The sequence below is a fragment of the Colius striatus genome, chromosome 2 (genome assembly GCF_028858725.1).
Source record: "Colius striatus isolate bColStr4 chromosome 2, bColStr4.1.hap1, whole genome shotgun sequence".
Classification (NCBI taxonomy): domain Eukaryota; kingdom Metazoa; phylum Chordata; class Aves; order Coliiformes; family Coliidae; genus Colius; species Colius striatus.
The window spans coordinates 61,536,196-61,553,625 of record NC_084760.1 but is presented as its reverse complement, the minus strand read 5'-3'; the positions used below and the strand labels follow the sequence as shown (position 1 = coordinate 61,553,625).

The following is a 17,430-nucleotide window of genomic DNA, read 5'->3' as shown; positions in this document are numbered from 1 at the left end:
AAATGAGAGCCTCACTGGAGCTTGCCTCCTCACTGTTAGCTTGCCTTCATGTTCACTGGATGTTGTCAGGAACAGTGACTCATTGCTTGTTGCCTTCAAATGAGGTGGTAGAATTACCTTAAAACTCTGCTCCTGAAAAATTCTATTTGGGTGTTCTCATCAACTTTGTGGCACACTGCAGTGAAGAAACAAACTGCACAGGTTCCTTCCTCATCTTTTCCCCTCCCAATTAGGGTTCAGTTTCTTCAGTTGTAGCTTCCTTGGACAGACAAAGAGATGTGAATGACACATAGGCAAATGAGAAAAAAAACCTCTTTAGAGTCTTTCATGCTCACGTGACTCTAGGCTTTGCTCTGGCATGCTGCGGAGTCCTTCTGCAGAAGACACTGTGTATCTGATCTGAAGATTGATTCCAGCATATTGCATCCCCATATGTTTCTAGGTATCTCATCCCCTTTTCTTATCCTCTCAAGATCTTCTGTGTTGAATAGAGGGCTACTTCAGCTGACTATGCCAGCTTCTGGTGCCTCATTGTTTTGGGATTTTTTTTTTCCAAATTAGCTGAAGGGTGTGCCAGTGACATATGTTGATACAGGTCTTTCTGGAAATTATTCAGAGCTGAACTGGTCAAACGAAGCATACTGCTGCAGTTAATTTATCAAAGCACAAAATATATGAAATTGGAGGTGATTTAATAATATATGTTGAGCATCTTTTGGTATAAATTGCCTAATAGTAAAAAATATTTTCAGAACTCTTTCACCAAACTGTCACTAAGCTTAAGAAGCAATTCTCCTAGCTTTTTTTTTTTTTTTTAAGCAGGGACTGTGACTGCTAAGAGTCATTTTGTAAGATGTTGTGTATTCTGCTCTTTTCAGGTGAGGATTATAAATAGGCTCTGTTTTCTTCCTACTTGCGTCTTTGAAGTTTCATTTCTTGATAACCACATATAAATGGAGATCATCTCTCTAATCAAAAGGGATGGTCTTGTTCTTGAAGTGGGTGTTTTGGGAGTTTTTTATGGTGTCTCAATTCAGAGGAGGTATTGATGAGGCCTATAACCTTCTCTACGTATTCAGGAGAGTCTGTTGTAACAGAGCTGTTTAACTTTGCTATGGTGCGTGTTGCTAGCTGAAGAACCTTGCAAGACAGGTAAAAGCTGAAACTGAGTTGATATCTATCTCCTTTAAGGACTCCAAGTCCATTTTTTTTATTTTAGAAATATATTCAGAAGTTATGTTTTGAACTATGTATTGACTAATCAGCAGTAACTTTTCACCTTTTGTGTCCAGTGGTTCAATCTAATGGTATGTTCAGCATAAATATGGTTGCTTCAGATTTGGCTGCTTCTGTATGAAAAGCAAAACCAACAGAACAAAGATCATTGTGCTACTGTAATTTTAAAATCTGGAGTACAGTGCCCACTTAATGCACATCCATAATACACTATATCATGTGTACCTTAGTAAGAGGACTTTATTGGAAATGTCATTTCTTTGTGAAGAGCATAAACGACACTTACTTTTTGGGGTTTTTTTGCTTGTTTTTGATAAAAGACCTTAAGCAATTGATACGGTGATTTGAATGTGAAAGTGTGGGCTAGATTGTTAATTGGTTGAAGGCAAGAAGGCAAAGAGTTGACCAATGGGGCAGGGTCTAGTTGGAGGCAAGTTTGCTGATAATATTAAACTGTGGGGAGTGGCTGATACACCAGAAGGCTGTGCTGCCCTTCAACAAGACCTGGACAGGCTGGAGGATTGGACAGGGAGAAATCTAATGAAATTCAACAAGGGCAAGTGTAGAGTCTTCATCTGGGAAAGAATAACCCCATGTACCAGTACAGGTTGGGGAATTAACTGTTAGAGAGTAGTGTAGGGGAAAGGGACCTGGGGGTTCTGGTAGACAGCAGGATGAGCATGAGGCAGCAATGTGCCCTCATGGCCAAGAAGGCCAATGGCATCCTGGGATGTATTAGAAGGGCTGTGGGCAGTAAGTCAAGCGAGGTTCTCCTTCCTCTCTACTCTGCCCTTGTGAGACCACCTCTGGAATATTGTGTCCAGTTCTGGGCCCCTCAGTTCAGGAAGGACAGGGAGCTGCTGGAGAGAGTCCAGCGCAGGGCCACCAAGATGATGGAGTGGAGCATCTCCCCTCTGAAAGGCTGAGGGAGCTGGGGTTCTTTAGCTTGGAGAAGAGGAGACTGAGGGGTGACCTCATTCATGTTTACAAATATGTAAAGGGTGGGTGTCAGGAGGATGAAGCCAGGCTCTTCTTAGTGATGTCCAATGATAGGACAAGGGGCAATGAGTACAAGCTGGAACGTAAGAGATTCCTAAGAAATACAAGGAAGAATTTCTTCACTGTAAAGGTAACAGAACACTGGAACAGGCTGCCCAAATGGGTTGTTGAGTCTTCTTCTCTGGGGACCTTCAAAACCCACCTGGACGAGTTCCTGTGTGACCTACTCTAGGTGGTCCTGCTCTGGCAAGGGGGTTAGACTTAGATGATCTTTGAAGATCCCTTCCAACCCTTGAGATTGTGTGAATGAACAAATTAAAAAAAACAGCTTTTCTTACAAAAATTGTTTTAAGGATAAATTCCAGGAATGCTGGAAAGAGAACAAGGTGTGTCTATGACTGACTATATCACATTTGGAAGATTTAACAGCTGTGGACATTTGTGTGGACAAGGCTGTTAGGGCATTTGCTTTGACCATTGCAGACTATACCGAGTGTTGTTGGACAGTTTCCTATGTTTTGCTCAGTTGTTCGGTCCTTTTGAAAAAAAAGGAATGTTAGTGTAGCAGTTAGCAATTAAGTTGGTTTTAAAGAAACCTAGTTACTTTTCACAATGCATAATGTATAGGAATGGGTTACTTTCATACTAAGCTGTGTAGAAGAATTTTCTGTCCCTGAATATTTACACCTCGGTAATCCCCTTTCTCTTACTGATGGATATGAAAAGATAGCAATTGCTGCTTTTGTGTGGATTTGAGGTTATTGGAAAGGTAGGATGAGCATAGTCAGCAGCTGGTGTTGCTACTGTTGTTAGTCAAACCGGAGATTAATTACCAGATGTAATTACCCTTGTATATTAAAATGTTGCAGTTTTTATCAGTTTGGCACTGCCTGTGTGATGGTGTGAAAAAAAGCTCTCATGTTGTTATAAGTACTTAATCAAATTGTATTTTATGATATATAGAAAATATTTAGTCAAATTATATTTTTGTATTTATTCTGAATTTAATTTTCATTAATATTTTGTTTGCATCTTTATACTTCCTCTGCAAATTTATTGTTTGTAAAATTTCTATACAAATAAGATACATAATAACTTGATAGAGCTGTAACTTGTACTTCCTGACTTGTCACTGAGATAGTGTAAAGTCTTACTTTCTTTTAATGCAAGCTGCTGCCATTTAGACTATGGAGTGAACCTTGGAGAAAAGTTCATTATCTCCAGGATATCCAGAGTTCTGAAAACACGATTTTAGCCTAAAGCTGGGCAAAGTCTCTCTTTATGAACCTGCCTGTCTTGGTTTTCCATCTTTTACCTCTCCACAGATCAGATACCACTTTGTAAGTGAAAGGGAATATTGCCTCCTAAAGATACTCTTTGCCAACGGTTTCCTTTTCATGCTTATTTTTTTGCATATCTTACACCTTAAGACCAAAGGAAAACTCTGTCTCTTCAGTCCTTTTTCAAGTCATAATTCAACCTTTCTACCCAGGTATCCTGTACTAGAAGGTAGCCCTCAATGGCCAAGTCATCTTTTTTTACTTTCTCCAAACTGGACAAAGAAGTGTAGTCAGATTTTTGTCACTGAAGTTGCTGTAGACCATTATGTTATTTCCATATACAGTGAGACACATGTTAAGAAGAACTTACTTATTCATGTGTTTTATACACTGATATGTAGAAAAACTTTTCTTGGAATGCTTTGTTCATAAATTGTCTGAAAACTTGAAATTGTGCGTGCACAAAAACTCACGTGTAGTTGGTTGTTCACACCACACATAGATTCTCATGAAATGTTTGACCAATCTAGTTTCAGAACTATGAAATGGAAGTAAATTTGGAAAGGTGTTTTAAAGACATAGACTTCTATTTGAACTTCAGGATCCAGTGTGGAAGAAGCAGGGCAGCTTCAGCCCTGAGTTTAGACTTCAGGAGAGCTGACTTTGGCTGCTTCAAAGACCTGGATTAGGACTCTAGAAGGTTGGGATGCCCATGAAAGCTGGTTAATCTTCAGATGCCACTGCCTGCAAGCCTGGTTAATCTTCAGGTGCCACTGCTTGCAAGCCCAGGCTCAGTGTATTTGCACTACTAAAAAATCAGGTAAAGTAGGTAAGAGGTGTGCATGGATGAACAGGGAGATTCTGAAACGACTCGGACAACTCAGGAAGAAGGAAGACTATGGAAAGTGGAAAAGAGATTAGTTGCTTCGGAAGGGTATAGGAATGTCATCAGAGTATGCAGAGGGCTAAAACCGTCTTGGAACTGAATCTGGCAAAGCATATAAAGGAGAACAAGAAAGGTTTCTTCAAGTACATCAGTGGCAAAAAGGAAGACTAGGGAGACTGCGAGCCCACTGCTAAATGAGGAGGATGCCTTGGTGCAGGAGGATACAGAGAAGGCAGAGCTGTTTAATGCTGCCTCTGCTTCAGCCTTTACAGCCAAGGCTAGCCCTCAGGAATGCCAGTCACTAGAGGAAAGTCTGGAGGACGGAGGGCCTTTCCTTGGTGGAGGAGGATTGGGTTAGAGACCTGCTAGGAAAGCTGGACACACAGAAATATACGTGTCCTGATGGGATGCATCGAAGAGTGCTGAGGGCACTGGCTGATGTGGTTGCTAAGCCACTCTCTATCATTTTTGAACCATCATGGACTACAGGTGCGCTGCCTGGGGACTGGATGAAGGCCAATGTCACTCTAGTCTTCAAAAAAGGGAAGAAGGAGGACCCAGGAAACTACAGTCAGCAACACCTCCATACCTGGAAAGGTGATGGAACAACTCATCCTGGATGCCATCTCTAAACACAGAAAGTAAAATATGATAATCATGGGGAGTCAACACTAGGAGGGAATCATGCTTGACAAACTTCATAGTCTTCTATGAGAGTAAAACTGTCTGGCTAAATGAGGGGGGAGCAGCAGATACCATCTACCTTGACTTCAGCAAGGCTTTTGACAGCATCTCCTGTAACATCCTCATCAGAAAGCTCAGGTAGTGTGGCTTTGAGTGGACGGTGAGGTGGCTTAAGAAGTGGCTGAATGACAGAGCTTAGAGGATGGTGATGAATGACATGGAATTGAGTTGAAGGGGGTTGAGTGGGGTTCCTCAGGGGTTGGTTCTTTGGCCAGTCATTTTCCAACACATCCTCATCGACGACTTGGATGAGGGGACAGAGTGTACCCTCAGCAAGTTGGCTGATGACACCAAACTGGGAGGACTGACTGATTCCCCAGAAGGCTGTGCTGCCATTCAGCGGGATCTCAATCAACGTGAGAGTTGGGCAGAGAGGAACCTCATGAGGTTCAACAAGGGCACGTGCAAAATCTTATATCTGGGAAGGAACAACCCATGCACCAGTACAGGCCAGGGGTCGAACTGCTGAAGAGCAGCTCTGCAGAGAAACACCTAGGAGTTCTGGTCAACAATAAACTGAACATGAGCCAGCAATGTGCCCTCGTGGCCAAGAAGGCCAATGGCATCCTGGGATGCATCAAGAAGAGTGTGGCCAGCAGGTCAAGGGAGGTTCTTCTCCCCCTCTACTCTGTCCTGATGGAGTCCTGTGTCCCATTCTAGGCTCCCCAGCTCAAGAGTGACAGAGAACTTCGGGAAAGAGTCTCGTGCAGGCCCACCAAGTTGATCAGGGGACAGGAGCATCTTTCTTATGAGGAAAGGCTGTAGGACCTGGGAGTGTTCAGCCTGGAGGAGACTTGGGGGGGGGATTCCATTAATATTTACAAGTCTTTAAAAGGTAGCTGTCAAGAAGACGGGGTATCACTTTTTTCCTGTAGTGTCCAGTGACACAGGACAAGAGGTAATGGAAAGAAGTTTTACCTCATGTTTAAATGGAACATTTTGTGTTCCAGCTTATTTCCTGTGAGGGTGAGGGAGCCCTGGCACAGGCTGCCCAGGGAGGTTGTGGAACTGCCTTCTCTGATGATTTTCAAAAGCCTTCTGGACACGTTCCTGTGTGACCTAATCTAGGCAAACCTGCTTTAGCAGGGGTCTTGAACTAGATGCTCTCTGGAGCTCTCTTCCATCCCCTACGATTCTGTGATTTCTGAAAATACAATAATGTGTAACTTTTTTTTACTTCGGACTATATTAAAATTCTAATAGTTTTGTGATTTACTATCTGCCACTGGTCCTGCTTTTTTTTTTTGTTTGTTTTAATAAATTGATTGTTTGGCAATATTGTGGAATTTTCAGGTATTATTTTCTCAAAATTAATATTCATTGATGGCCAAATGTGCCGAATCAGTGGAGAAAGTAGGCTAGGTACAAACTAGTGGCTATTCTGTTAATGATAAAAACCTGAAATATCAATTTGACTTATTTTTTCCAGCATGTTGCATATGATGTTGCTGATGCTATTTTTCCTTGAATGCAAATACTGTAAAAATGCTACATATGTTCTTTAAGCGGTTAAAAGATTTTTTTTTTTTTTTTTTCCCCATCAAGACTTGATTTGACATTGTGAGGCTACTGGGTAATATAGAAACTCGGTAGTTCATACAGTAACTGGCTATTTTTTCTTAGCTGAGAACACTTTGCATTGCAAAAATGTTAATGGCTAATTTTGAAAAGTATGTGTGGTATTCTAAGCATACTTTTTTACTTAAAACTTTCTACTTTTAGAACAGTAGGCTAATTCAGTTTAAGTAACTGTTTGTGACTAGCTATTGCTGAATTTCACTTGTGGGAGGAACCATGCAAAGAAAATTTGTTTTCCTTCCTTGCATAATTTTTATTCTTTGTCTTTTATCCATAGTTACATATGTTTTTAAAAACATGAGTAAACTTCCTGAGGTCAGTAGATACTTGATTCCAAGAGTTACAGATAGTGTTAAATTCTCTTTTACTGCATTACATAAAAATTGGCTGTATTAATAAATAGAATTTAACTGCTATATACCTTTAGGAAATGGATAAGCACAAATCTTTCTTAAGAGCTCCTTTTTCTGTGATTCAGGGAGAGTAGGTTAATGCAAAAGCAAGTACATTACCAAACCTAAAAGTGAAGGTTTCTAGTTCTGTCTTGGGCATCCACAACACTAAAGGCCTGCAGTTTCTATATTTCATTACATATAATTTCACAATCTTTATTTAATATAGTACAAAATAAATTTATTTTCAAATTTAATTTAGTTTGTTTGCTTTTAAATAGTCCCAGTGAGCTTTAGCAAAACTAATTAGAACTTTCTCAGGATACCTGCAGAAAAATAACTCTTATTAGGTATGTGTCATAGTCTGCATTTTCCTTACATCTTTTTTATCTGTTATCTAGAACTTGTAAATAATATTGCCAATCTGATTTCAGAATGCTGATTATATCTGCACAGGCTTATTGATGTTTGCTGCAGTCACTTTCTGTTCTCTTTATTGTAGAAAGAAACAACTGGATACTATAAATCCTGCTCATTTTGAGTTGCTTCTACTGCCATTATGATGTAACGTTAAAGACTGTCATAAATTAGCACATGCCTGATTAGCATGAATTCAATAAATGTTCTTAACTTCAAAAGAATGATTGGGACACGTGCTACTACTTGCATTGTTTATATATGGTACTGTAGAAACTTAGCATTTGCAAGAAAAATGTAAGATGATGATTTGATGAGATTACTCAGAAATAATTAAGTGGGTGTGTAGGCTGCTAAATATATTTGATTTTAATCTCTAATTAAAAAGTTGGATTTTTTAATTGTTTTTGTGATGCAATAGTTTTTACTTCATTATACCTTTTGTAAATGTGGGCCAAATTCTGCCTGCTCATTGTGCCTAAGTACCGGATAAATGTATTCATAGGAAACAGTAGTGTCCTGTGACAGGACAGCCAGTGATATGCTATCTCCATAGTTCCTTCTGGGGTATTGTTCTGAGATTTAGAGCAAATACATATTTGTGCCTTTGTACACCTTGAAACAGAAACAAAAATTATGGCTAACATTGAATGAATATCTTCATGCATTCTTCTGGCTGATGGTAGATATAATTATGTTGTGGGATACGGCACTGCCAGAAGCATAGTCTTTTTTCATGTTAGTGTTGTCTGGTTTGAGGTCTCTTATGTCAGGATTGAAATGAATTGATGTTACAGTGAAGGTATCGCTCTTTGGATCTACAGGTGTGAACTCAAGCCTTGCTCCATTCCACTGATCCAGTGTTTACTTAGTTCTGCTGCAAGGGCACACTCAGTCACTTGGGCTAGGCAATCAGAGGTAACCCGATGCAGTAGCTAGAGAGAACTATAGTATAGTATTTTGAATGGCAACTACTACTTGATCTATTGACTTAAGTTGCCAATTTTCTTTTTTTTGTTAGTTTATGAGTTTTCATTGTATTACTGGGAATGGGGAAGAGAAACAAACATAAGTTTTTTGCCAGAAGATGCTTTGCTGTCTATCAGCACAGCTCTGGTTTGGCTTGACTGGGGATGGAAGGATGGGGTTAGGTTTAGATTTTTTGTTTTGTCATGTCATTGCCACCTAGATAAATCACACACTACTTGGAGAAGTGACACCCAGCAACAGTAGAGCTAAGACTCATCAGTTTAAAAAAAATAAAATTTAAGTGTATATAGCATGAAAGCAGGTCTTGTATCTGACTGGTAAAGTAAATTAATATAGTTAAGTTTCTCTACTGAGGATAAAACAGTAGACAGAGACTTTATTTGTCCTATAGATTTTGTGTTTTGGTTTGAAGTGGATAGATTTAACTTAACAAATTGAACCTCACTTAGAAAGTAAGAATAACACTGAGGACATAATTCAATCTTTTCCAGATGCTCTGATAGAAGAAAAAAGTGTAGAGAAGACAAGGAGAGTCTAGTAACAGAATGGGCTCAGTCTGATGTTGAATAGACTTCTGTCAGTGCAGAATACACTGCAAGAATCTCATGGGTGTTTGTAGGACTCTACACAGTGCCATCACAGCACTGTTGTGTATACATTTAAACACAGTATGTGAGAACCATCTGTTTTGAGAATTGAGCCATTTTAAGTGACTTTTAAGATAAAGATTCTCAAGAGAATTAATCATTTCCTTTGGCATCTTATTAGTTACAAAGACAACACTGTTTCAGAAAGAATGCTAAAAATACTCGATTCCTTGTCTCCCTTTGAACTGGTTTTCAATGTAGCTTTCTTGCTCTACCTTCAACCAAATGTATTCCAAAATAGTTTTAAAAACTATGATACAGATTAAACTTTGTTGAAACAATTTTCAGTACATTTTGGGCTTATCCATTCTCCTGTTAAATTTGGATATATGTTCGAAAGTCATAAGTGCTTGACTAAGTTATATAGAGCATAATCAGAAGTGGGTTTTCACTTGCATCATTGGATATACATTACTATATACATTTTAAATCTCTGTTGCCTGTTTTTCACAGAATCACTGAACTTTAAGGGTTGGAAGGGACCTCGAAAGATCATCCAACCCTCCTGCCAGATTAGAGGGATTAATCACAGAAATGTCTAAATATTAACTTCTTTCAGATGTCTTATTTATGTTTTTCTTTGTTGGTGTTCTGTGATAACTTTTTTTTTGAGGATTTTGAAGATGATTTTTTTAGTGATTTCACTAACTGTAGATTTCATGAGATGGGAATCCTCAAAGATATGTGTTGTATAAATACCTTTATGAATTAAAGGTTTTCAAAAGTGAATTAAATTCTTCAGTGAATGTTATCCCACCTTCTATTAAAAGATAAATTTTTCACAGAAACATTTAATATTAGGTTATTGTAGACACTCCAATAGGATAGTAGTGGAATTATGTGACTCCTTAGAAGGACTTCTTTTCCCCTGTTCTGTCTCTTTTCCTATTAATTTAAAACAAATATAATAGCTGAGGAAGTGTTTCTAATTGTTACAGTTCTATTTGAGGGGTCATTTAAATTTCTGTGTAATCTGTTTGGAAGTGAACTCATTCCTGTGTATTTCAGCACACCTATTTAGAATTTGACCACTTCACACTAATGTGCTTATCTAGAGCAGAGGGCAGTTTTTCAGTGAAAGGATACAACAAAAGTGGGAACTTGACAGTAAGATGTGTGGTTTGGACAAGCTGACAATTGCTTGGTTTTGGTCTTCTTTTTATTTGTAATTGTGCTGGCAGAGAATATATAGCCAAAAGTGACCCAGGGGATCTAGGGATAGACTTCCACATCACTATTCAATTTATACAGGAAACTAGTTTCAGACTCCCTCTCAAGGCAGACAACTACACTGTTTTTCTAAAGATACCAGTTCTTTGGTAGGCATTTACCTAAAGTTAGCACATGCTTGGACTCAAAATAATTGTAATATGAGGATTCTGCGGACCATAAGAGTTGCCTTGTTGTTAAACTCTGTCAATATGAAAATTCTCATCATTTGAGACAAAACAATAGTATCTGTCATTTTTGAATATCTAACCTTAGATCTAACATTTAGATATTAGCAGTAGGTACTTCTAGAAATAATTTACACTTCTCATGTAAAATAAAGGAGATCACAGTAGAATTAATGCAGAGTAATAAATACAATAATTCCAATGTTCATAGGACAGACTAGTTTCTCAAGACATACAGGGTTTTGAAGGTGAAGACAGCAAATGCTATTAAGAAAGAATAGAGTAAATCAATAGAAATGCCTTCATCATGAGTGATTCTGAAGCATCCTTAGATAAGACAGTCTAATTAACCTGGGTGTTGGTTTTTTTCAGGTTTCACATTTCAAGGGATTTCATGGTTTTTATATAAGCTCAGGCTAAGTGAGAGTCCCAAGAGGTCATGATGTCACTTCCTTTTGGATGAAGTGGAAATATCCTTCTGTGATCATGACTTCAATACTTCACCATAGTAGATGAAAAGTTTGCACAGCCTGGATCAGACATAACGATCAGACATAACCAAAGAAAGCACTGCTGAGGCTGTTAGTCACACCTGCTTAGTGTCATTTACATGCTTCATCGAGCATGGAACCACGTTAAGCCAATAGCTGTGTAAAATTGCTTTAAAAGTCTGCTGCACCATTTGAGAAAGAAGGGATGGATATTCTGTGTCTGAATGGGGCCCTCTTTTGTGAATGAGGAACATTTGAACAGGGATTTTTATATCATTATTTTTGGTTTAATATAACCACTCCGAATGTAGGAGCTACTAAAGGAATGCTTGGTAACTGAAAATAGCTAACAGATAACACTAAAGACTATTTTTGGGGTAACCACTGGGCTTGATCCATATGAACAAATAGCACTGACTCTGTGGAGCGCAGAATACTTTGACCTAAGTGTTCACACCTCAAGCAAATTGATAAGAATTTCCTGCCTGCTTTGGAATAAGGCTCTAGTCACAATGTCAAAACCAGTGCCAGCTGCTGGAGTTTAGTACAGCTGTCCTTACAGCTTTGAGTTGTAGGTCTGTCTCTTTGCTACACTTGCAGCAGAATAGATCTGTACTGACCTTCATTGAGACTTAATAGGGAGTAACATAAAGTTTTCACCTGACAAGCAGCTAAATATAGAGGCTGCCCAGGAGTAATTACATACTTAAACATACAGTCCATACATACCTCTCTACTTGGAGGTAATACATCTTTTTCTTAGGTGACCATTTCCAGGAAGGAAATTTGGTAATAAAAGATGAGGATAAGGCTGAAGTGCTTAATGCCTTCATTGCCTCAGTCTTTAGTAGTAGGAGCATTTCCACTGGGGCAAGTCAGCCCCCCAAGCTAAGAGACAGGGGTGAGGAGTAAAATGTCCCCCCTACAATTCAAGAGATGGTCAGTGACCTGCTGTTCCACATGGATACCCACAAATCTATGAGGACATACAGAGTATATCTTAGAGTGCTGAGGGAACTAGCAGGGGTGCTCACCAAGCCACTGTCCATCATTTAGCAGCAGTCCTGGCTGACTGGGGAGGTCCCATCTGATTGGGAGTCAGAAAATGTAACACCCCTACATAAGAAGGGATGGAAAGATGATCTGGAAGATTACAGGCCTGTCACTGCTTGGGAAGCTGATGGAGCAGATCATCCTAGGTTCTATTATGCAGCACATGCAGGACAAGCAGAAGATCAAGCACAGCCAATATGGCTTCATGAAGGGCAGGTCTTGTTTAACAAACCTCATCTTTTATGACAAGGTGACCCGCTTGTTGGATGATGAAAGGCTGTGGATGTTGTCTGCCTTGACTTCAGTAAGATATTTGACACTGTTTCCCCCAGTGTTCTCTTAGGGAAATTGGCTGTTCTTGGCTTGAATGGACATAAACTTTCCTGGGAGGAAACCTGGTTGGATGGTAGAGTCCAAAGAATTGTGGTCAATGGAGTTAAATCTAGTTGGCGGCTGGTCATGTGTGTTGTCCCCCAGGGCTCAGTACTGGGGCCAGTCCTGTACAACATCTTTATTAATGGTCTGGATGAGGGAATAGAGGGCAGTCTTAGTAAGTTTGCAGATGACACCAAGCTGGATGGAAGTGTTGATCTGCTTGAGAGTAGGGAAGATTTACAGAGAGATCTGGATGACTGGGCCAAGGCCAATGCTATGAGTTTCAATAAGGCCAAGTGCCGGGTCATGCACTTGGGCGACAGCAACCTGCAGTAGTGCTACAGGCTTGGGGAGGAGTGGCTGGAAAGCTGCCAGGCAGAGAGGGACCTGAGAGTGTTGGTTGACAGTGGCTGAACAGGAGCCAGCAGTGTCTCCAGGAGGCCAAGAAGGCCAAGGACATCCTGGCCTGTATCAGAAAGAGTGTTGTCAGCAGGAGCAGGGAGGTGATCATTCCCCTGTACTCGGCTGTGGTGAGGCCACACCTCGAATCCTGTGTCCAGTTTTGGGCCCCTCTCTAGAAGAAGGACATTGAGGTGCTGGAGAGGATCAAGAGGCAGCTACCAAGCTAGTAAAGGATTTGGAACATGTTCCTTTTGAGGAACAGCTGAGGGATTTGAGGCTGGGGAAAAGAAGGCTCGGGGGAGACCTTATTGCTGTCTACAACTACCTGAAAGGAAGTTGTAGCGAGGTGGGAGTCACTCTGTTCTCTGTAGTGACAAGCAATAGAACAAGAAGAAATGGCCTCAAGTTGCTCCAGGGAAGGTTCAGGCTGGATATGAGGAGGAATTTCTTTACTGACAGGGTTTTCAGATATTGGAACAGGCTGCCCAGGGAGGTGGTGGAGTCACCGTCCCTGGAGGTGTTTAAGAGACGGTTAGATGTTGCACTTAGAGAAACAGTCTAGTGGTTGATAGGGCTGAGACAAAGGCTGGACTCAATGATCTTAAAGGTCTCTTCTAGTTGAAACGGTTCTATGACTCTGTGACCGAGAAAGTCAGTGATATTATTGATAAAAATACAGATCACTTTGTGGGTTTTTTTGTAATAAAAGTGTGAGGATTTTTCCAAATGCCTAATTTTTTTCATCCTATATTTCATATAACTTTTATCTCAGAATGGGTTTTTGTGAATTGTCACAACACTACAATGCTCAAATCGAAAACCATATAGTAGAATACTTATCCGTCTAAAGAAATCTTTTTTATCATGTATATATTTTTTTGTTCTTGAGTTTGTTGTTGGGGTTTTTTTATTCAAAGAATTGAAATGACACTTGTATGCAAAAGTATATCCATATGTATTGTCATTTCTGTAGCAATTTGTCTCATCACTCTATGAGTATGTAGATAGCAATATTAATAGGAGTAATGTCCCTACTGACTTTGGGAGATAGTGCTGAGCAAATGTTTTAGCAAGTACCTTTTTTCAAATAAGCTAACCTTTAGGTCTACTGTCTTTGAGTGTGGCTTGAAGTCAATAAACACTTTCTATTCTCATAATTTTCCTTTTCTGAAAAGAGTTAGGAAAAGTAATAAAAATCAAGCCTTTTAAAATTAAGTATTTCAGAATTTATGCAGATTGCTTTTGAAATTACTACATCACAAATTTTTTACTGTGTATGCTAAATTGAATAATCTACTGTTGCACTTCAGGATTTCTCACAAGTTCAGAATTAGTCACATGTAGAAGATTTGCAGGAGCATGGTTTAACTATAATTATTTGAGTTCTCAGCTTTTATTATATTTTAAAATATCTAGATATCTTAATATTTAAACAGTTACTAGTAAACATGTGAAAGTCAAACGCAATAGACTTTAGAAAGTGTACTGTATGTGGAGCTGTGCAAGCTTCCTTGGGGAGCTGCGTGAGTACATGGGAATGTGAACCTGAAAAGTTCTCTTTATTCAGATAACGGACTCCTCAAGAGTAGGCTTTTGGAGTGGCGAATGAAAATTAGTTTTCAGAACTTCTTCCTCTTTGAAAACAAAACTTATTTCAAGTCTAGTGTCTAACAGAGAAAATCCAGTGAGCTTAACTCTGTGTTGTCTTGGCATCTCTATACTTGACAAACTGTTCTACAAAGCGGTAGCATTTTTCACTGTCATGTTCAACAATTTTCCGATTTTTGTATCATTTCTTTTTAAGATGTTTTCTTAAGTATACATCTGAGGAGACCAATAAGAAAAAGATAAATCCATAGATGATGAAAGGATTTTCCTGAGCTTAGTAGTTAACATAATAGTTTGAAAAGAAAAGAATTTACAAGTACTTGTTCAAATGCGCTATGTAGAGACTGAATAAAATAAACAGCAAGATGTGTTGTGATAGGAACTCAGATGATCAAAGGGAAGTACTGAATAGGCATAGTTATTCTTTTAGATAAAATAAGGAAGTAATTCCTTTGAGAGTTTTTGTGATCATTTCTGTTGGAAAACTTTGTATGCATTACTCAGAAATTCAATGAAGAGAAAAGCAATACAGCCTAGATAATAGTGTCAGCTTTGAGCACGAGGTGGCATGTGGACATAGCTTGAGCTATTTCCCAAATCATTTGAATGGAAATATTGGATTAGTTAACCTTGTGTCAGGTCTGTTAGTTAAATAAACCCTCCAACTGTTCCTGACTGAAGGATGCATAGTTGTGACTGAAAGATGCTGCTGCTTTTCATTAGAATCTTGTCAAACATATCCTGCTAACATAATGATTTTAAAATAAAATGGTTTATTCGATGGAAAAGGATAACAAGCAGAAAATTCACAGCCTTTTCTTTTCACAGGGTGTTTCAGCCCAGTAGGAAATCCTCTTAGCCGAACACTATTGGGTAGACTACAGACGGTAAGGAATTCTATCTTTGCATTTTTTTTTTTAAATTGATGTTTAACTATAAAATGTCATTATTCACAAGTTCTCATTGTAGAGAGGGTGAGGGGTTTTTTTATCTTGCCTTCATTCGCAAAAGAGGTATCTTCAAGCAATTGTCTACGTGGGCAAATAAGCTTTTGCTGCAGCCAGCTGGTAGTGAGATCAGATATCTGCAAATTGAAAGCTTTGTATTTTTTCATTATTATCTTTTTGTTGTTTAGAAATAAATAAACTATAATCACAGTCTTGTGTTTTTTCTTATTACTAAGAATACAGGCATTGGTAAGTAGGGAGATAAGAGCTGGGGCAGTAAGTTGAAATTTAATCTGATTTATAGCATAGTGTTTTCATTGTTTGCTCACATTCCACCTTTTTGTAACAAGTAAAATCACAACTCTCCAATCTTTATTTAATTGCTTATCCTTTAAATATTGATTGGAAACTTACAGTAATTTTTCTTTTCTTTATTTCTGGTCTTTTGATCACCATAATAAAAAATCCAACTAAATGTGTAAATGCCATTAATTCCAACTGCACACAGTAAACCTCCATTAAACACAAAACATGAACATACAACAGAAGAACAAGTGATGCTTCTGAATACTGAACGTATGTTTGGCTCATGAAAGCTGGTCCTGTTGTACTGGAGATGTTAGTCCTCCTGCAGCCATGGACAGTATGCCGTGATTTAATATTCCATCTTAACTGCATGCTAATTGTAATTTTTCAGAAAAATCTTAGAAATTGACATAAATTAACTTGGCTTATTTATACCTGTTTTACAGTTTGATTTGGAGGGTTTTAGTTCAGGTTCATTTACTTTTTTTTTTACCTATCTTATTTAATAGACTGTTATTTATTAAGTTGTGGAAGGCTCATAAAATAAATGGGATTCACCAAGAAATTTTGAAAGTATGGTTTTGGATTGCTATTTTTTAGTGGCTAAATGGTTCTTGTTTTCACATTTTCAGTTTTTTAGCCATCAATACATAATTTTCAGGAGAAAGTATAAAATATTCAGTATTTCATATTCACTGTCACAGCAAGCTCTATAAATATTTACAGGATCAATTGTTTTGGAAAATACTAAACAATTTAAAATGCTTCTTTCTGAAAAGGTTAAATTAACATCTTGAAACTTTTCTCTAATAAATGCAGTAATATATATGTTACAAGTGCAGATAAATGGAATAATTATTATCAAGAAGGTAGTAAATATTATAAACAGCAGAGTAGTTGAAGAGCTTTTGAATAATTTCATGAGCTGAAGTATTTTGCATGCTTCTGAATTGATCTCTTTTCCCTTTTTTTCTCATCTTTCTGTATTTTTTTCTTTTTTTTTAATCCTGGTAGCCTTTACTGCAGCAGCTGGTTTTGCATTTCTGTTTTCTGTGTGCACATTGCAGGTTTTGGCGAAGTGCAGCCTGGCACAGTTTTTGGTTTTTTCATCTAGGCAGATTATAGATTCCCATGCTCACTAAATATTTAAGGACTGTAGTCAAATAAGAATTGTCGTTATCTGAAGCCTAAGGACATAGCTTTACAGCATCTGCAGATAGATTAATTAAGACTAAAGGAGAGTACATTATTCTTAGCAATTACTACTTTTAGAATTATTATAATTTAGTTATTAATACTATCCTCTTACTTCACTATCCCTAAATTTGTACAGTTAGATATTCTGAGCTGACATTTTATGACATTCTTAGAGAAGGAGAGGACTAAGCAAATTTCTTACCCTAGGACTCATAAGGAAAAATAATTAAGCAACTGTAGAAGCCCAAATTCAATTTGTAAAATTTTAAAATGTTTTAAATATTTTCTCACTTTTAAGCCAGTGGCGGGTTTCTTGAGCACTGTAAGTTCATTTCTCATTTTTTCTTCTAAAAATAAAATAACAAAAAACCAACCAAATAAAAAACCCCACACACAGTAAGACAAAACAAAAATAACTCACAAATGTAAGACCCTCAGAACCTAAGCTATTGCACACTGAGGCACAGATTTGCTGAATGAACAAG

At 38.2% G+C, this 17,430-nt stretch overlaps 1 protein-coding gene across 6 annotated transcripts in view; it reads left to right on the top strand.

The window, feature by feature from the left end:
• AHI1 (Abelson helper integration site 1) overlaps nt 1–17,430 on the top strand; it is a 92,525-nt gene that overhangs the window by 52,830 nt on the left and 22,265 nt on the right. For all 6 annotated transcript variants that reach the window (XR_009818236.1, XM_061990789.1, XM_061990785.1 and 3 more), the window contains exon 20: nt 15,324–15,382. Coding sequence is in view for 5 of the 6 variants with exons in the window: in XM_061990789.1 (XP_061846773.1) it covers nt 15,324–15,382 (59 nt within the window). In the remaining variant the exon portion in view is untranslated. The remainder of the gene's footprint in view (nt 1–15,323; nt 15,383–17,430) is intronic.